Source organism: Haliaeetus leucocephalus, unplaced genomic scaffold, assembly GCF_000737465.1.
Source record: "Haliaeetus leucocephalus isolate CR32 unplaced genomic scaffold, Haliaeetus_leucocephalus-4.0 Scaffold880, whole genome shotgun sequence".
Taxonomy (NCBI): domain Eukaryota; kingdom Metazoa; phylum Chordata; class Aves; order Accipitriformes; family Accipitridae; genus Haliaeetus; species Haliaeetus leucocephalus.
The window spans coordinates 3,032,112-3,053,193 of NW_010973316.1; the positions used below are offsets into that span (position 1 = coordinate 3,032,112).

The 21,082-nt window shown below is 41.8% G+C and overlaps 1 protein-coding gene across 1 annotated transcript in view; it reads left to right on the top strand.

The window, feature by feature from the left end:
* Positions 1–1,195: 1,195 nt before the first annotated feature.
* CPS1 (carbamoyl-phosphate synthase 1, mitochondrial) overlaps positions 1,196–21,082 on the top strand; it is a 91,640-nt gene continuing 71,753 nt past the window's right edge. The window contains exons 1-6 of the mRNA XM_010583265.1: positions 1,196–1,318; positions 9,784–9,893; positions 13,635–13,779; positions 14,818–14,907; positions 15,556–15,612; positions 17,992–18,084. Of these exons, the coding sequence (XP_010581567.1) occupies positions 1,196–1,318; positions 9,784–9,893; positions 13,635–13,779; positions 14,818–14,907; positions 15,556–15,612; positions 17,992–18,084 (618 nt within the window). The remainder of the gene's footprint in view (positions 1,319–9,783; positions 9,894–13,634; positions 13,780–14,817; positions 14,908–15,555; positions 15,613–17,991; positions 18,085–21,082) is intronic.

Below are 21,082 nucleotides of genomic sequence, written 5' to 3' on the forward strand. Positions count from 1 at the left end.
TTTTATTTTGTGCATGACAGTTCATCCTGGTGCTATAATGAGCAGTGCAGGAAATATTTTTGTGATACTACTCTCAAGCCACTGTATATAAAGAAGTCCTGATTATTACTCTCAGTGATTGAAAAGGTTACTTAAATCCTTTACAGGAGTATGTGTCCAGATGCAAAAAAGTCTGTATATATCTCTTTTTTCTTTCTCTGAGCTAATTGAAGCTTTGATCACCTGGGTTTCAAAAGATGCCTCACCATTTTAGCTCTCGAAGAATACTATTGTGCATGCTTCTGCCACATCTTTTGTCTTCATTAGGCATTTTCATGTCTGGCTAATGAGGAACATAATTCTTTCGAAGACTATAGGGTTACAGGAAATATGTGACAGTTACAAAGGTCTGTAGTCAGTTAGGAGAGAGCATATAGAACATTTCATCTTATTTCAGCTGTTGTCCATTGAAATTTTACCAAAAGATTTTTTTTCTCTTGCAGCCATTTATTTTTCATGGTGATCTCTTTTTCATTTCTTTAGGGAGAGGCAGCACATGGGGAGGTGTGCAAGGACTTCCGGTGACTGAATGCTGTGCAAACAGAGAATAAAAAGACTACGACTTTCCACAGAATATGGTTTTCCTGATTTATTTCTTTTGGTACAAGTATGCTTGTAGCAGTCCCACTAGCTAAAAAAATCTGGACCCAGATCAGATGTTGGAGATCAGTCAAAAGCACACTATTGATCCTGCCAATTTGCCCAGTCCATGTGCTGTTAGGAGAACAAGTGGGTGCTGTTCCTTGTCTCTTACTGAAATGTAGTGTTTGTTTCAGAGCGTGAGGACTGCTTTTATCGCTTTGGGTGTGATTTGTCTAGGAGGTTTTGATCTCTTCCAGCAGGCAGAGGTAGTGTCTGGGCTGTGATGCAACAGTGGTCAGAGACCAAACTGAAGAAAAGTATTGCAAGTGTTTCTAAGCAAGCACCCCTCCGAGGAGGGGGTAGGAGGAGGTGGGGCTGCACTAGAGACTTTTCATGGCAAAATAAATGGGAAGGTGTAGGGCAGCACTGTACAGTCAGTACAGCACACCTGCTGTGTCTCTGTTCTCTTCCCCGGTGATCTGCAAGACTATATTGTCTGCACCAAATTTTGAAGAAATACATACAAGCAGGTTTTTTTGGTCTTGTTTTCTTTAAACTCTAGTTCCCTTTCAAGATGACAAGAATTTTGACAGCTTGCAAAGTGGTGAAGACTTTAAAAGGCAGATCGCAGTTTTGCAGTGTGTTTGCTGATCACCGGAGTTTTTCAAGGACTGGTACCAGGTTGATGAGCATTAAGGTAACAGTAACTGAGCTACTGTGGTTTAACAGCTGTGTTTGGCATGCTGAGAAATAGCTTGCTGCAGATAACAGGGCTTACCTAGACACCTAAAATTGAACTAAAAGAAATTTGTCTGAACTGTAAGCAAGGGCGTTGCTTGGCTACATGGTTTTGTTAATTAGCGAAGCAAACACACTTTTTCTGTAGTCTGGAATGGAAATTATACGGTAAATTGCAGTAAAAGGGGGAAGTCCAGGATTTCAGTTAATTATTACTCTGTATTTTCTTTGGAAACACCGCACCCTTCTGTAGGACTGATAGCTAACAGAGCAGATCTTTCAGTCCATGTGATCATTGAATCAGCTCACCTGAAGCATGTGATTAATCTTATTGGATCCACAAAGGCTCCATTTATCAATGTATTGGAACCCATGATAGGTCTGAGATTAATCAGAAAGGTCAACAACTCTGAATGCATCAGTGTACCACCTCTTGATTTACTGTGACTGGAAACCCTTAGTTCACGTTCCCCAACTTTCTTTGTTACAAGAGTTGCATTTGACCAGCTTTGCTAGTGTAACTAACTCCGGCAAGTGTAGCAGAGCACAGTGGTGAAATGGGACTTCCTGTGCGAATTTTGTAGCCCTGGCAGTGTTTTGCTGTCATGCACTTTGCATTGAGAAGGCGCTCTTGTCACATGTATCCTGTTGAATCAACAATGTAATAGAATTAGCAATCAGAGGAGTAATGTTTCAGCAAGTGGTGGGGAAGAGCTCTTAAGAGACTTGGGCTGCACGTACCCAGTGGATGCCACCTTGCCTGTCATGGTCTAGAGGGCTGAGCAGTATCTATCCACTGAGGACTAGTGTTTCTTTTACCTCTCCCGCAGCCGCTGATTTTTTTCAGGAGCTCTCTGATCTCCTGGCAACAGACACGTTACTTTTAAAGCAAAAATTGGCTGCAGAGGAAAAGTGGATGAGGAAGGAGGTAGCTTTGTCTCACCTACACTTAAAAACAGAGCCTAAGTTGTGACTCGTGTTCTTGCTAATGCACCCCTCTTCCCCATCCTGAGAGTGCACAGCAGGCGCAAACTGTGTCTTATTACACAGCACAGTAATCTTCCTCCCAGCAGATTGATCAGATCAGGCTTAGCAGGAAATTATTCCTCCTTGTGACGATAGCAGGAGTGAATTAGAAAGCCATCATAGTTACCAGTTTCTGCAGCTGCATCATTTGAAGAGGAAGTAGGGCTCTGACATGAGGAACAAGTTCCTTGGTGGTTCCTCAGTCTGGTGAAGTTATATTGCTTTGATACTGACCAGGTAATAAAACCATGTCAGAGCAGTCAGGTGAGGCAGTGCAATCTCTCACATCTTCCAGGGCAGAAGTCAACTTCTATTCTTCCATTTTGAAATCTTAGCAGTGGGCTAGAAAGTGTCTCTTGGTGTGACAAATATAACTGTGACACAGTTTGAACAATCTCTTCTCTTTGGGCTTTGCACTTCAAAGTGAAATGGTATAGGAGAAAAATGGAGACAATTTTACTTCCAGTATTGCTGGATGAGTGGAAGATCTGAATGCAGTAAGATAAGCTATTCACAAATGTCGCAGTGTCTAGGGGACAGGAGCCCAAGTTTCATACTTGGCTGCTTGATTTATGGCTGGTTATGGTCTATATCAGTATACTGATCCTATTTATTGTACAACAGGTGTCCGTACAGGTATACTCACTAGGGTTTTAGAAACTGTCACGCCAACAGGACTGAAGAGTTTTGTTGGAATGCCATCCTTGCTTGGCTCTACTGCCTCTGGTACGTTTCTTGCTTTTTTTTGATCTGGTTCAATTATTTCTGCCAAGTTCTGTAGAATACAGCAGTTGACACCTTATGATGCACAGAGAAATGAATTCAAAGATGCTTTAGTCTGTGGTTGTTAAGTCTGCTGTAGTAAAAGGCATCTTTCAGTTTTAAGGCTTTTGTAGCCCATGGTTAGCATTGCTAGTGCAGCTTTTGATGACACACTATCTTTATATAATCCAGGAGAATTCTGGTAGGCACCTGCAGTAGTTTGGATCTGATGCATTCTTTTACTGATGGATTAGCATGTGAAGTCTGGATTTGGCATCTTAAATGACAGATTGATGGTGTTAGGCACATGTTTTGTCACTGCTTCAAGGACTGCGTAGTGACAGACATACAAGGTCATATTTCATAATGCTGAGGCAGCCAGTTAAGAAGTTTCATGCTCATGGAAAACTCTGGTAGAGTTACAGTACAAGCTGTTGTAACATGGACCTAATTCTGTGCTTGTAGAGCTAAAGAGTGATTGCTTAAAGCCAATGCTGAAGGCAAGGAGAATGAATACCTGTTAAGAAAGCAATGCCAAGTGAAACCCTTGGGAGCTATTTTAACCTCAGTCCCAGCAACTGCAAATAAACCCCAGGTGGGTCAGAATAAATTGGGCCCGCTTTCTGTTTCAAGGTGTATGACAGGATCTATTGCAGGGCAGCCAAGACCTACTCTGCATCTGAAGTGCTGAGTCCAGTGGAGCATTTGTACCTACACTGTGACTAGCTGGCTCACTACAAGGTGTGAGGCTAGCCAGTCAGACCCAGAAGTCTCGTTCTGGTATGCATTATGTGACATCTTCTGCCTTCGCGTACACTGTGGGGAAACTTTTTTCCTTATTAGACGTGATTATTTATGTTCAATAACTACAGGAGTTTGTGCTGCCAGAGCGGATGCTTGAACTCATTGAGAGTTGGCATCACCCAACAAGGCTGACATCTAGGGTAGTCTAGGAGCCTGTGGCTCTTCACATCTCAGCTCAGATTTTTAATGCCACCTTTGCCAATGACCATGTGCTTCTGCTTGAGTTCAGAATGTGGAGAACAAAAACTTGACTCTTTCCTGGCCTGGGGCTTTTGCTTTAAGAGTGACAGGCTTATACACTTTTTCCATGTGACATATAGAAGCAGAAGAGACTCTCTAATATATTTATGCAAGCAGTAGGCCTGAGGGAAAAACTGGTCCTTAAAAGCCAACCTTTTCCGTACCTTTGCATCAAAGTATGGAAGTTAACTGTAGTTCTGAGATTAATGACTTATGGCTGGGTTTGGTGTTGCAGCCATCATTAGAGGTAATAGATATTTATAAGAAATTTGGAGAAAGAGAGTGAAATGCAGAGTAATTAAGGTGTGTGGGCTAATGGCAGTATAGGTAGTGATCCCATTCTCCCATTATCACAGGCTTAAATGAGCTTTTAGTTGCCTTTTATTGCTTTCTCTCAGAGGGCTAATTTAGGGAGCACAACAAAAAATACAATAAAAGCATGTTTCTAACCTGTGTTTCCTTTCTAGGTAAGTAAAGTGTTAGACAGAATAAGGGAGAGGTGGTAGTTTTAGCAGAGTGCCTAATAACTCTTCTCCCAAGCATCTTTTCTGTCCAGCTAAGCTCAACCTATATGGGGTAACAGCACTGTATAGGTGACTAGTCTGAGATGTGGGGACTCACAGGTCCGTATTTTCCTACTGCATCCCATCCTTCAGTTCTAAGGAAGAGATGGAACTTCCATGAGCTAAACAGGGGCACAGAGAGCACATCACAGACCCCTATGGACTCACTGTAGGGGTGCTTAGCATCATTGGTTCCAGGGTAAATTTCTTTATAATTCAGGAATGGGCAGAGAGATTGCAGCTCAAAGCTCATGTCATTTAATGCTCATCTGAGTGCCAGTGTGGTTAAATGGGAATTTAAAGAGTAATACAAGCAATAAATAGGTGACTTGTAACAGTATAGCTGGTTCAGTAAGGAGAGGATTGGGAGAGATATAAAAGGAACAAGCTAAAAATATAGTTAGTAATGAGAGGGAAAGGAGGAAAATTTTTGAGCACTGGCTTTATAAACTATTTTAGATTACTGTAAAAAGGCTCTTCAATCATATTTTGAGTAGAGATGGGTGAAATATCAGACAACAGATACTACACTCCTCTCCCTTTGGAGGTGAAATTGAAGAGGATGCAGAACGAGGCCTGATCCCTCAGAGAAGGGGAACTTAGTGAGCTGTTACTGTGGGGACAGAAGGGTTGCTCATTTACTTGGGTGCTCAGTGACTTCTACTAGCTGCCTTACCTATCTTGGTTGACCCCCTCCTTTGATTTTTGTCATGAACAAGTACTTGTGACATTGTTGTGAACCAGCTTAAGAAGAGTTCAGGGAGCCATGACTTTTCTACCATGGTACCTATATTGCATTTCTGCCTTTGCTTTCCCTTCGGCTTGAATGGTAAAGGAACTAATATAAAGCTTCTCCCTAAAGTTAGCCTAAGTCTGAATATCTTCTTTGTTGTATCTAAAGACACTGACCTGACTTCTGATTCATTTTTCTTACTCTTTCTTCTCATAATCTTAGCCAGAATCAAATGTGCTAAAATAAAATGAAATTATGTTTAAAAAAGGGCTGGCAAAAGAAGTCTTAACTGTTAGCACTGTCCAGATAGATTTCCAGCCTGTGATGGCCTAGTACTCAGAGGAGAGACATTTTTCTATCAAAGGGAAAAATTCCTTCTTTTTTGCACTTCTGATATGTTGGCTGTTAACACAGCCAGCCATATACGTGTGCCAAGAAATGTGTCAGAGGCTGCATGGACTCATGGCCTGTCTTTTGTCATCTTCTTACTGGAGGGAAATAAGCTGGCCTGCACTGAAACTGATTCCCAGCTGCATCAGTGCCAGTGCTGACTTTTGCACTCTGCATACTCATAGTCCTGCAGCAGCCCAGCTTTAAGGGCTTAGCTTGGCCTGAGTTTATCACTGAGGGATTTCTTTGGAGGGGAAAAAATTGACTTCCTTAATGATTATTCTGTGAGGCAAGTAAGCAACAGGAAAAATTACCCGTTTGTTTTCCAATAGAGGGGTTTATAGCAGATATGCTTTAAAAACTGTTTTGGTTTAACCCCAGCCAGCAACAAAGCACCATGAAGCAGCTTGCTCACTTCTTTCCACCCAGTTTGATGGGGGAATCATCTGGGGAATAAAGTAAAACGTGTGCGTTGAGATAACTACAGTTTGCTAAAACAGAAACGAAGAAAATACTAAAGATCACAATAACAACAATAAAATTACAATATTAATAAAAGGATTGAAATATACAAAACAAGTAATGCACAATGCAATTGCTCACTTCTCGCCGACCAACGCCCAGTTAGTTCCTGAGAAACAATTCGCCCAGTTTATAGACTATGCGTGACACCACATGGTATGGAATACCTCTTTGGGTCAACTGTCCTGCCTGTGTCCGCTCCAAACTTCCTTTGCCCCTCCAGCCTTCTCAGTGGCTGAGCATGAGAAGCTGACAAATCCTTGACTTTTAGGCTAAACGCTACTTAACAAGCGCTGAAAACATCAGTTTGTTACCAACATTATTCGCATACAAAATCCAAAATGTAACTCTATACAGCTACTAGAAAGAAAATTAAGTCTATTCCATTTGAAACCAGGATAAAAACAAATTATACTGCAAGTCTTTTGAGTTTTTTGCTGATCTTTATCATCCGTCCTGTAGATGGGAAGGTTGCTACAGCAGGAAACTAACTGGAACTAAATTAATCTGGGTTTTTACATTCTTACTGTTTGTTTGTGTATTTTTTTAACTGCTTTACTTCATGTGTGAAGTGGCACCTCTGCAATTTACACAAAATCTAGCAATGCTGCAGCAACAGCATGGCCTTTCTATTAGCCACCTCCATCCTCAAAGCTCTTCAAGAGCCCTGAAGCCTCTCTGGAGCACAGGGAGCTCTGCTAAAAGTAAAGATACTGGCATGCAGGAAAGAGAAACAGATTGCAAATGGTGCGTGTCACATTGGGGGAGGTGTGTGGAAGAAACTTTTCAATTAAGACTATAACACAGATTTATCCGAGTATACATGGGAATTCTTCTGAGAAGGGTGGAGACAGAAGGACTTCACTGAAGCTCTGGTGTGTTGCTTGTTGTTATTTGATAGTGAAAATCTCTCCCAACTGATCCTTGATTGAGGCACCTGGCCTTCTCTGTATCCTGTAAATCATTTTTCACATTAAAAACAAAACTGGAAAGACAAGGTAAGGTGGCAGCTTAGGGATAAGGTAATATCTCTGCTGGAAATGTAAGCAAGAATAATTGCTTCTAACAGTTTTCAACAAACAAACCAACCACTTAATTAAGAATAATAAATCAAGTAACGGAAGGAAACATTTGAACATCTATCCCTTCTTATAGCTGAACTTGCAGGCAGGTTATGGGTGCTCTGGGACATTCTTCTGCATTATTTGAAAACTGGGTAGCGCTGCAATAGTACAGTGTGGGCTGCTGTTAAACAGAAATTATTTCTGTGCTGACCTGCTAAGTAGAAAGGCAGGTAGTCTGTGGCGGGAGGAAAGACATGCAGATTATTGTTGAGTACTATTGTGAGGCTTTAAAGGTCAACAGTTGATTGCTCTGGATTTTGGCCCTGAGGTCTTAGATGATAACTTTTCTGGTCATTCCGCCATTGTGAATTTTGCTACCTGAAGGATTCTCCCAGGCTATGTTTGCAGTTGGGACTGCCATTCAAGAGATATTGCTAAAAAATGTACCAGCAAGCGGTTGACTTGGGTGAACTCAAATATGTGGCGTGCTGGGGAAGGGATCCATCTCTTGAAACCAAGGCTACAAGAAACTGGTTCCTACAGGCAGTCTCCCATGTCGGCAGTGTAGGCTGGAATTTCAGCAGGCTTCAGAAAGGGCAGAGGTCCTGCCCAATGCCAATCTAAGGCACGCAGACAACCTATGTACTTTGTAATGCTTCGAGTGTGTGGCAGCTTTATGTAATGAGAGGGTCAAGGAGCTGACCAAACTGTAATTTTTTACTTGGGCTAAATCTAGGGTATTTAGCCACAAAAAACTACATATATAACTGGGGAGGGCTTTTTGTCGTGGAAAGGTTCAGAAAATGATGGCTAAAGCTTTTGAGAGTGACAGGATGTTTCACAATGAGGAAAAACTGCAACGCTAAAACCATCCCAGAAGCACAGAATTCAATTACTAGGCAGTGCAGTTTGATTTTTAGTGTATTTTGCAGTACATTAGTAATTGATCTGTGCAGTATTTGTAACTGCAGACGAGCTCTAGATGAATGTTTGCCATGATAGTTACAAAATATTCAATGCAGGGAATGAAATTTCTCTTTGCTGTGATTGTTCATCTGATTTACGGCTAATGGAAAGTAGTTCTCCTGCTTCTTTCTGCAGCAAAGTTAGCTTGACGCTTTTTTAAAAAAATCCCTGTAAGAGATTTTTTCTGTTTAAAAAACCCAATATGACGTTAATCATATTGGTGAGAGCTGCTCTGTTGGACACGCTCACACATCTCCTGAGGTTTTTGCACTGGTAGTCACTCTGTGATTGCAGCTCTGTGCCCAGGAGGCAACTGCACTTGCATTCCAGACGTGGGAGTTTCTTAGGACGCAAAACGTTCATCGTCCAAATCTTTTAGCCCGGAAATTCATTGGCAAATCTATTTCCAGCTTTGCTTACTCTCTTCCCCTGCATGTCATCATTGATCCTGCAGTCTGAAGGAATCTGTCATTTTTGTTGTGTATATACTCATTTTTTTGCTGGAAGCTGGAGTTCCCAGGCGGTTTCCCATCCAATTCCTGGACAGGGTAAGAAATGTTTAGTTTCCAAATGAGGCAGAAGAGGTCTGTTTAGTCTGGTATTTGCAAAGAGCCAGCTGTGCCACTGAATCTCTTAACGACTTTCCTAAAAGTCACTGTCTGTGTGCCATTTTCCTCAGCTGTAAAATAATGATCAAGCCTGCAAGGGATCCCACAGTTAGTGTGGGACTCAGTTCTGCTAAACAATGTCTGAAAGAGTTGTGGTTTATGGGAAGTTTTCCTCTAGGCTGCTTGTTCCATATCTACCGCTTCCAGGACTATTTATGCTTATCCCTCAGTTAACTGAGTCGATGAGTCTGATACACCTGTTCCGCTCTTATTGCGTCCTACAGTGGAGTGGAGTGGTATTTTCAATTTTGCTCTCTGACACCTGGCCAACTAATCATACACTTATTTTTAGCAGCTCAGATGTACGGTTACAAAGAAAGTTAAGCACCTATAAAGGTCACAGCTGGATGAGAGAGCAGCATACTCAGCAGGATGTCTTGAGCAAACATTGAAGAGAGATAATCGTTTCCCTGTAGACTTATTATATTGGTTAATTGCAATATATAATGGGTGGAAGAAATTAATAAAAGTTGTATAGAAGCGTGATCCCACAGTAAGAGCAACACATACGTTGTGGTTTGCCATTGCTTTGCCGTCATTAAGACCAAGTTTCCTAAGTATTAGAAAGAAAAAAGCAGCAGAGGACTAGTAAAAGAGACAGTGTCTTGGCAGCTGGGAACGGAACGGGGCAGCAATAATGTTAAAACATGAGGCCTGAAAGATTGTCTTCATGTGCCTTTCTCTAGGCGCAGACAGCGAACTTGGTGCTGGAAGATGGGACGAAGATGAAGGGCTATTCTTTCGGCTCGCCATCCTCCATAGCAGGGGAAATCGTATTCAACACTGGTCTTTCTGGGTAAGGCAAAAGCAAATGAGATATAAACACCAACACTTTTCTAGGACCTTGGTAAAATGCCAAGGCTAATTTTGCTAGGTTGTAAAATTCTGACCCAAGCATGTAGTGTGGAGGTTTGAAGCCCCTGCAATTTTTAAATCCCGAGGTTCTCAAGTTGGTCACATCTATAATCCATCCCTTATGATATCTGTTGGCCCATACACGGTTAAGGATGCATTTAAAGTCTGTGCCCTTTTCAGCTAAAAGGAAGGATCAGATTCATGCCTAAGCTAGCTTGACTCTGACCGTTTGTGTAGTAGAAGCCAGTGGCTGCTTAGTATGGCAGCCAAATGCTGCCAGCACTTCTGCTGAACTGGGAAGAGGACATCTGCCCGGAGGAATGAGGCTTTTGATTAGAAAAGGGACATGTCACTGGGGATGTAAAACAGCTTCGAGGTTGTTGCTCTTGATCTTTTTCTGCAGTCTTTAATAGCTGTCTTTGCCCGGCTGCCTTTCATTCCCCAAATTCTGCTCTGCTTTGGACAAACCAGTATTTGCAGGACGAGTTTTTAAATTATCTCACAAGTGAGAGTCGTAAATTGCTGTGGAGGGGAATCTGTTTGCAAAGTTTTACATTAGGAAGCCATTATTTAAGTATTTTGACAGCACTAATTACTGCCTGTGTTAATATACCTGCCAACAAGCAACTGTTTAATACAGATCAGAATGATGGAGGGCACCAGAGTTCTCTTCTCGGTGATAGACTAGAGGCAATAAACCTTGTCACATCACAAAAAGTCAAGGAGGACCTGACAAATTAATTTCCTCTCCACATGCTACTGTGGCAGCGGAACCTATATTTGCTCATTTTTCTAGTGATTTGAAGACGACTCCTGTGAAAGAGAGATCTCTTCTGTGCTGGGAAGCATGAGGGAACATTTAAAATGTAAGGTTGTATCTTCAGAGCACTCTCCAGGAACATGATCTTGCTTGATCTGGAGACGAGGAAGATAAGAGTTGACAGCATTGTTGCATATCGTAAAAGCGACACATTTGCTACCAGTGCAGAGGTTGCTATCCAGTGAAAGAAACCCTGTAGTGCTGCGTAGTGCTCCTGAGCAAAGATCAAGACCTTACTTTCCCAGAGGAACACAGCTACGTCTTTTCGTTGCCACAGTAAGAGGTTAAGTGCCTGCTTGAGGGAGGTGCCCAGGGGTGGGGCCTTTACAGACAGTCTGGGCACATAGCAATTTCTCAGCATAGGGAGCAAGAGGCTAGTATGGGGATGATTTTGCCATGGCTACCATTAAGCCTCAGACCACTGCTTTCTGTAAAGTGGCTCTTTCTAGCTGCTGAGTGGGATCAGCATGAGCTTTGTACTGAGATGATTAATATACTGCTCTGCACCATGTCTCCTCATCTGAATTCCCGCTTTCTGATTTCTGTCATAGAACTGGGAGGCAAAGCACTTTATGTGCATACAGCTTTCAGGGTTGAAGACTCTAAAGCTGGCTGAAATGTTGTCATAGAGGGCAGAGAGTACTGTTTGTGGTGGAATGCTGAATTTTCATTAGGAAAGCAAGAGAATGAACTTTTCAGAAACATTTGGTTAAAAACCCCAACAACCTAGCATTGCAGACATCTGATCATCTATAGTAAGAAAAAGGAAGAGATATTTCAAATTAAGAAAGCAGAATTACAACCCATAAAATGGTCCATGTTTGAAACAGCTCAATAAATGCATTCGCCTCCAATAAGTCTTTGTGTGTTTCCCATTATATTCTAGCGAGAGAATTGATTGAGAGGAATTTGCTGAGATCATGCAAGTCTCTGGGCAGGCACAGCAAGGATTAGACCTTGCAGCATCTCTGGAGATTTTGTTGCCATCTGGTCCTCTGGGCTTCACAATGCATTCTGCCTACTTAAAGGGCGTTATGTCTTAGCGCAAGCTGTGCCTTCGTACCTCACCCAAACCCAATGGTTCTCTGTCACTTTTTTGCTGATTACAAACAATATGCAAAGGTTAATTACGTTAGCTTTGACACTAACCAATAGCCTTTTGGAAGCATAACCAATTAACACAGAAGAGCGAGAGAAAGATGCCAAACTTGCACATGCCATGCACTTAAGTTCTGTGATCATACTGCACTTTGTGTAGCTGTTTACCTGCAGCAGGAAGTATAGATGTGAACAGCAAGAGACCTGAAAATATTTCATGGTCATTGTTTATTTGACATGTAATTTCTCAGAGCTGGCTGGTGTGCTGCATTGTCTATATCTGCCTCCAAACATTCTGTGTTTTGTGACTAGATTCGTATGTTTGACAATTAATCTTCTGGCAGTAAGTCCAGTGTTCCATAAAGATATCTCTTGTGACTGGCTGAAGTTGACAAGTCTGTATTGTTTAAACACTAGTGACAATAATAAATTATATTTTGTATAGGGCAAATTCATTCTGAAGTATCTTTACCCATTTGGCTAAATATTTTTGTGGATTACTTCATCTGTTGCTAAATTACAGCTGCTTTTGGGTTGAAAGACAGCAGTTGTTTAATGGATTGCTGCAACAGTATGCTACACCATGAGAGACAAAGTGAAGGACTGTGTGTTAATGTGAAGCTGAAAAAAATTAGGAACATGGGTACGCAAATCATGGTTACCCTGTGTCCCTCTTTTGGGTGGAAAATGAGACTGATCCAGAGCTCATGCTTTGCAAAATCCTAGGTTTGATCCTCCACTGCAGAATAATGTTCCACTACGCTTTTAGATCTGTCCTTGCTGAGAAAGGTATTCAGGCAGGTGCTTGAACAAAGTTGCCGTTCCTTGGGCTTCTGCCTGGACTAAAGATATAAGGACATGCTTTGGGGACCTTGTGACCAAGGTGTACTGCTGAATCTCAAAGCATTGCCTTCAACTTGCCTTCTTTTGAGAAAGACACAAACCAACTTCCAAGCACTTAGTAGTCTCGTCAGGAGAAATGTATGAGATTCTGTGGCTGAGAACCTGGAGATTGCCTAGAAGAGAGGCAAGGCCTCTGCTGGGAGAAGCTGCAGATCTGTTACTGTGGCCGATTTTGTTGACAGAGCAGGTAGGAGAGTCCAGAGCAGTAGTGAGGAATCATCCTTATGATTCACATCTGCTTCCCTGATCCCCAGACCAAAAAAGCATAGATTTCTCTATGATGTGCTCCCCCACAGAAAGAGCAGTTACTTCCTTGAGTATCTCAAGACCTGCAATCTCCAGACAGAGGAAGGGATCAAGTGTGGGGAAACAGCTCTTTTGCCTGTTGGCTTTTCAGTTTGAGCTTTCTATTGCCACACACGAACAAGTTCTAACAAGGAAGGACACAGCAACGGCAAAGTACTGCCCACATGGTGGGCTCAGGGAATGACCAAGCCCAAGATATTGGCTGTGCATGCACTGATTGCAGTTCTGTGATCACTTTCTACTTTTTTTTTACTTTTTATGTTAAATTACAAGGAGTCTCCGTTAGTTAATAGCTCCTGTGCTTCTCTTCTCTTAAATCAATCATGAGAAGCCCAATCCTTTCCGTGTTCTCAGTGTCAAATGTTTAATCATAAATGGCACTGTCAGGGCAAATTCACGGATGTGTTTACTTTTATACTGAGAATGCTTTCACGTTAATATCAATTCTGTTGATTTGTCATATGGGAATTCAAACCTGTCTTGTTTTCACTGGCTCTTTTGGTTTCCTTTGAACTCCAGACCAACGTACTTTTCTTCTATTGCTTCTTTATCTAGATACACTGAAACCTTGACAGATCCCAGCTACAAAGGACAGATTCTTACACTGGCGAACCCCTTAGTTGGGAATGGTGGAGTGCCTGATATGGCTGCTTTGGACGAAGTAGGCCTCAGGAGGTTTCTGGAGTCTGATGGTATCAAGGTAACAGCAGCAGATGCAGACTTCATCAAAGAGTGATGCTAGCAGCCTAGACGTGTGTGTGCGGGAGTTTACTGGAACCCCCTAAGGAATGAATGATGCTCAGCCTTTCTTTTCTTCTTCTGGATAATCTCCTTTGGAGGAGCGGTGGTGAAGGATAATCCATCTTGCTTTCTGTATCAGGGTATGTGCTTTTCTGAAAGTGACAGAGATGCTGAAGTTTTTATGAAGCGCTGTTCTGGGTGTTTTTTTCCCCACATTGCCTTTCTGCCTCATAACTGTCTATATTTGCTCAGGACTGGTTGCCACAGGGAGATCAAATGCCAGTAGGAATGAGAAATTCCTGTATGCTGAGACTCTTCTCTGTATGCCTGTACTACTACAAACACGGGAGGTGACAGTTGTGTAGAGAAGGCCGTACATACCAGTGCAGGAAGCCGTATGTACAATGTAGTTACGGGGATACTGGCTAGGAGCAGGGCTCTGTCTGTGCAGTGGTGGCAGTACTGAAAAATAAAAAATTGCACAAACACTTAAATGCTTTATTCATCCTCAGGTGAAATGACTCCTTTATAAGCTCTCTAAGTCCACTGGAAAATGGAGCTGACTTTTGAAATGAAATGTCACTTAAAAGTGAAAAACTTTCTTAAATGAAAAAAATTAATCAAAATATAACATTTTGTCTTGTCCTAACTTTCCATTGTCTTTGTAACGAGAAGTATTTTCCCGTTCAATGCAACTTGTGGCTTTGGTTACCAGGAAGCCACATTACTCTGTGACTTTCCCATCTAAAACTGCCCAGGTACAATCATGACAGACCATGAAGTCTTTACTCCTTTGCCAGATACCTGTTCTCTGCAGTCCCTTTGTGAAGTCAAATTGGCAATCTTTTTGCTATATATGAGCAGCCACAGCATGTCTGCCTAGCTTCATGTCCTGTCTATGATTTGGTTTGCAGCGGATGAATAGTAAAAATTCAGCAGTTCCAGGGCAAGTACAGCATGATCTTTCAGTGTAAAGTGATGTTTCTTCTCCCTGCAGGTTTCCGGTTTGCTGGTACTGGATTACAGCAACGAGTACAGCCACTGGCAGGCTGCTACGAGCCTAGGAGAGTGGTTGCAGGAAGAAGAGGTGAGCAGTCAAGGAAAAGGGGAAGAACTACTGCCTAGAAGCTGGTAACCGCTCTTCTCAGATCTCCACCACTCTGTACTGGGCTTAGTCTGTGTTCTTTCGTTCTCTGATTCTTCATCCGTTTCTCTTTTTCAGGGCGCAGTGATATTTCCAGCATCTGTCTAGAAGCAATGTTAATTAAATGGGAGTGTTTGGTTTTCCATAAAAACGATACACATTAGATTATATTCTACTCTCTTGTAAAATGTTTCTGTAGTGTTGCTCCTAGTGGTTGCCACAGTCATAACCTCAACAGATGTTAGCTGTCAGAACCCCACTGTCTTGAAGCCGTGGGAGTCAAGGATCTGTCAGGAGACTGCCGCTGACTTATGACTAAGGCAAAATGGGCCTCAGAAATGACAGAGATATTTGCCACATGAGCTTGTATTTTGTGCTTTTAGTGCAGAAACTAGATTTGAAGTAGTAAGCCAATTATGATTTGGAATAGGCAGAAGAGAAGAACTGGAACTGAGGCAGCTTTGGTAATACTGGTGCTAAGAGGCAACGCTCCTTAAAGAGGGACATGGTCTTCTAAGCAAACTGATAGGGCTGCTGTCTTTCTCTTAGCTGCTTTGTCCCTGACTTATCCTTCTCTTGTGTTTTCTTCAGGTGCCTGCACTGTATGGGATAGATACCAGAATGCTGTCCAAATTAATTCGTGGCAAGGTATAATCTGTTCCCTTGATCCATTTGCATTAACCTTGGTGTTGCTGAGCCCTTTCTCTAACCGTGCAGCAAACCTGCTGGGCTGCCTTGACCTCAGATGCTACTCAGATCCCTGTAGTCATCCAAAGGCTCTATGTCTTCTGTACAGCTGAGGCAATGCTCTGATCTGGTTTCCTGTTCTACATAAGTGACCCAGCACAAGTTCTTGTAAATGAAAGGCCTCAGGTAGTTTTATCAGTCTAGTATGTCACACACAACAGGTAATAAGTGTCAGCTACATGCTGTACAACTACATCAGATAGTAACAGACAGAGAACGCAACAACTTGGTGAGCTATTGTGGATATTATTTCACAGATATCACTGCCTTTGGTCAGTGGAAATTCTCCTGCTCCTCAGAGGCAAAGGAATGTCTACAATAACTTAAGATGCACTGCTAAATTAGGCTGGGTTTTTTTTTGGCTGAAGACTGTTAATTGTAACAGACATTACTTTTCTCTCTATTCCAAGAGCTGAAAATTTAAGGACTTGAGCAGGATTATGTTACCGAATGGAGGTTAATGTTTAGGTATATTTCACACTGACAAAAACAGTGATGATAGCCAGTCTGACTGTAAATGCATGTTGGAGATTCTTCTTTTGTAATGGATTATTTGAACCTGCTCTTTTCTGTACGTCATCTTTTTGCAGTCTACAGTCCAAGCCCACACCTCCTTTCCTTCGACAGAAAAAATACGAATGCCGCAGCCTGAATAGAAGAATAATTGTAGAAAAGAATTCTTATGGGAAGATAGGGCGTTGTCTTGCTTTTATAACCAGCAGACAAGTGCATTTTAATACAATAGAAAATAGCAATAAGATTACTTTCTTAAGACATACCGTTTAATGGATCAGTGTTCCTTTCATCCAAAGTAATTACACTTTCAATGTTTATCCTGTAAGGTAGCAGTGTAGAGTACTAATGCCCATTACACTGGGACTCTGAGTGGTATTGTTTTATGGCTTATGGAATAGGTCACAATGTAGCCTTTTCACCCAGTCTTCTGAGGTTAAAAAAGCTTATTAATTCACTCCATGTTTATTTATAAATTGGCTGTGAGACCAGGTCTTCATTATGATAAATGCAGAAATGAGTAGTGACTTGTTAAACTGGACTCTATTGGTAAATGCAGGGCACTATTTTGCTGAAAAAAATCTGGGAGCAAGGTAAGACACAGGGATTCTGTTTGAGAGAAAAGGCTTTGTCATTGGTGCTTTTGGGATTTACTGCATGGTGCTACTCAGCAGTTTTTGTGGTTCCCAAGAAGATGATGCTGATCTTTTCAGCTCTACAGCATGCAAAGAAGCCTGGAGTAGCTTTTGGCATAATGTACTGCTCATGATGACAGCAGCTACTCTGAAGAGCAAAACTCTGTCTTTAAAACTTACCGTTAGTAGTGCACATGGCAATGCAAGATGCTGGCGCTTTCTTGCCCTAAGAAAACGGCAAGGATATTTCAGATATGACCAACCATGGCAGTATCTCACGGAAGTGTCGCTAAACCTAATGAGCAGTCCTCGTGTGCATTGTAGTGTGATATCCACAGGACGAGCTGAATTTAATATGTTTTTATCATGAAAGTTTCATGTGTTAAAAATTATAACAAAACAGTGACTTCCTCTCTTTTCCCATTCCAGCCTTGAAAAGTTCTATATTGCACATTCTGTCCCCGTGCTGAGATTTAACCCTGGGTTAATTCCACTTATTCCAGGAGTGGGGCAAAGCCAAAACAACGATTTTTCCAAAGAGAACTTTAATGACGAGAAGGTGAAGAAGGATATGCTGCTAGGAGGGCAAGAGTGTTCTAGCTTCGGTCAGGTGGTAACAGCAATAAAGAGCAGAGCTCACAGGATGTTTGGTTTTTTAACAGCTTATTCAGAAAACAGCTGTGCTGACCTGCCTTCTAAGTAGCTTTGCCTTACCCCAGCTGTGCTGCGTTGCAGCTAGCCACAGGAGGTAGCCGAAGATATCACAGTGGGATTCCAAAGCAAAAAAAAACCCTTCAAACCGCTTTGTTGATTACTCCCAGATCTACACAACGGTTATTTGAGGAGTCTGAATTCTCATCCTCTGGCAATTTTACTGTCACTAGGGAACTTGCAGGAGTGCTTACTAACAATTTTACTGCTGACAATGCCTCTCCCTCGAATGAAGGACTCTAATCAGAGTTCTGATACCTAGGAAGGCTAATAAACTTCTGCAGATGATAGAAATGGTTATAAGCCGCTAAGAAACCACCTCCAAGCAGCTGTTTCAATTGCTGTGCCTGTCAGCCCATTGTCCCAGTGTTCACAGCTTGTCCTTTGCCATACTTTATTGTTTACTGGTATATTTCCACAGGGGACGGTACTTGGGAAGATTGAATTTGAAGGGCAACCTGTGGACTTTGCAGACCCAAACAAGCAAAACTTAATTGCAGAAGTTTCAACAAAGGTTAGACAGTATTCTTTATTCACAAGGCCGTACGCTCCAGGTAGTAACTGTTCTCCATTTGCTCTGAGGCTCATCCGGTCTTTCTAAACAAAGTGGGGATATTTCCTAAATGTTACGCCTTTCCCGACCTTTAAAAGACTGTAATGTCAACATCATCCCCACAGAATCCCTCATGGCCTCTTAGGTGCAGTGTTGAAGATGTAAATGAGCTGTATTGAGATGGATGGAGTCTGATCAGTACTCTGAATCAGACAGTTGTGTGATAGACAGGCAGGATTGGGAAGTTGGGAATAGCTTCTAAAAGGGAGATACAATAACTTTAACGGAGCTTTGATGGGCTCGTTATGTTTATAACTTCATTTTGTAAGTTTGAAAAGCAACATCAGAAACAAAGCTGTTCAATGTTGGTAATTACTGGCCATGATAATCTATCTATCTGTTGCTAAACAGCTATTTTCATGTAAATGAGGATACAGTAAGATCAGGACTCTGCTTATCAATTTTACATTAGAAATGATTGATTTTTTTATTATATTTGTCCCCTGCCTTCTTTAGATGCTAGTATTCCATACTATAAAAATTGTGGGTGTTGGCCTTGGGGGATTGTTGCTCAGCAACTAACTGAGCGTCACTCGGCGAGTGGTGGGCAATGGCATTGTGCATCACTTCTTTTGCATATTCTACTATTTTTATTATTACCTTCATTATTATTTTCTTCCTTTTCTGTCCTACTAAACTCTACTTATCTCAAGCTACGAGTTTTAATTATTTTATCATTCATCCATAGCGACTGCAGCTGCGTGGTGCTTAGTTGCTGGTTAGGGTTAAACCACAACAACCACTTGAAGCTAAAAGGTCACTTCTATCCACAGATCCAGCGCCACGTACCTTTTTGTTCTCAGCACTATTGCTGGCAGGAGTTTCTTCTCCCTCAATGCTGGCTCACGTCATCCTTTCAAAGAAGTGGGACAGTTTTTTTTAGGCTGTGCAGTAAAACCAACGAGGGACATCCTCTTGACTTTAGAAGGACTACATTTTAACAGTTCCCTGAGTCAGTTCCAAATTATCGTTTCTGTGTAGCTATACTCTCAGCCAGATGCAGAGGTCAGTGCTCTGCAGTACAGAGGAATAGTAAGTGTGAGAAGTGAGGGCAGGGTTCTGAAGATAGCAACACCTAAAGTCAGTCTTGCTTCTGAAAATGTTTTAACAAATCGCAGCTGAATTAATTGGAGAGAAGACTCTTGAGAGTGAATTAAAGTACCTCAAAGCAGTTTTGTCCCACAACTCTCTCCGGCCACTATAAAAGCCAAGGAGAAACTTTGAAGATATTCTTGCACTGAGTGGTTGAAAATCCCATTTAAAAACGAAGGGTGAGGTTTTTTTTACGGCACTCTAGCACATGACACTAAGTTAGTTTCTGTGAGAACTGATCACCTTAATGTAGAGATTTTCGAAAACCACCTCCCAGAAGCCTGAAGAACAGCAAGAAGAAGACCAATGCAGTTTCTCTGCAGTGATACAGTTCCACCAGGCAGTGTAGAAGTAAAATCCAGTGGTGTATTGGTGACTGTGAAAAATATTGTGGAATTCGATATCAGGTACAGCGTCGTATCAGAAGCCTTGAGTGACCTAACAAGATCCATGTTTATTCTCACGAAGGAATTGTGGGGTACTTTGCCATCTGATTATGTGAACAAAAAGATATGTCCTGATAAAAAAAATCTCAGCATTACACAGTAGGTCTGACAACAGCGGTGGTACAACTACTGGCTCTGGCCTGAGTTGATTAGGTGGTTTAGGAACCACTGGTGGTTCATGTGTTGCAGCCTGAAGCCTTGCAGTGAAGGGAGGTGGCTTCTTGCACCCCATCTCTTCCGCTTTGCTCCTTATATGGCAGTAATTCACTCCTGATGATGATCAGAGCTGTCTTCACGTAGGATCTGCTCTTGCATAAAAAAAACCCCTCTTCGTCTCAATCTTTGAAAAGGTAAAAGTTCAAATAAGAACTCAGTTAGGGAACAGAGAGGGAGGAGTTGTAATAATCTGCTAATAAACTTCATCTTGACTTCCACCTACAGGGGATGCCTTTCCTTCTGGCTGGTCGTAATCCTCCTTTTTTATATTTTTTTAGCATCTTTTCTAAAGAGTCCCATATGAGAAATTTTATTGCCAGGGAAGCTAATTAAAAGGAAGTGAGATATACTTTTAAAAAGGATTTTTTTCCCACTGGTGTATAGAAAAACAGAAAAGCCACTTTTGATAAAGTACTCATAAATTTCAGAAGCTGAGAATAACTGAGGTTATGCACACACTTCGTTTTCAGAAAGAAGAAGGCTGCCTTACTTTCTTATTGATTAATAACATCCCAGCCTGGTGCTAACTGCTGTAATATAAGAAGTAAAATAAATCAGCAGGCTTCAGAAAGAAGCTGTCCATACGTCTGTGCTGCCTGTCAATATGTTTGCATGTTGCAGCATAAAAGCCGTATAACAGAGAGTGGTTTGATATCGCTGTCTTCCATGCTAGTTGTGCTCAGTAGCTAAGTGGGTGTACAAAGCATAACAGCCCAGATTTGAAACTGGTGAGAATTTACTTTGTGGAATGAGTTAAGGAAGAGCAGCTGGAAGAAAAGTGTTTTCTGGTATGTAAAACTCTCAGGTCCACATGAACATAGATCATGCTCAGTGACGTGCTTGGCCTGGTCTGTCCTGCTCTGATAAACTAGATGTCACTCATAGGACTGTGCTATGCCAGGTTGGTGTTTAATGTGATGGATCTGTAGCTAGTGTGACGTAGCTTGTTCCACTGGCATCAGCAGGATGACTTTAGCTGAAAAAATCTCTCTTGGGCTGCAATAATCTGTGAGAACTACTTGCTGCTTCTCCGCTAAAGAAGTGAAACACAAAAAAAACCTTTTCATTAGGTATGGAAATAAGTGATTTCTTAGGAATTGCTGTTACTGCTGTAATCAACAGTATATAAAAGACCATTATAACTT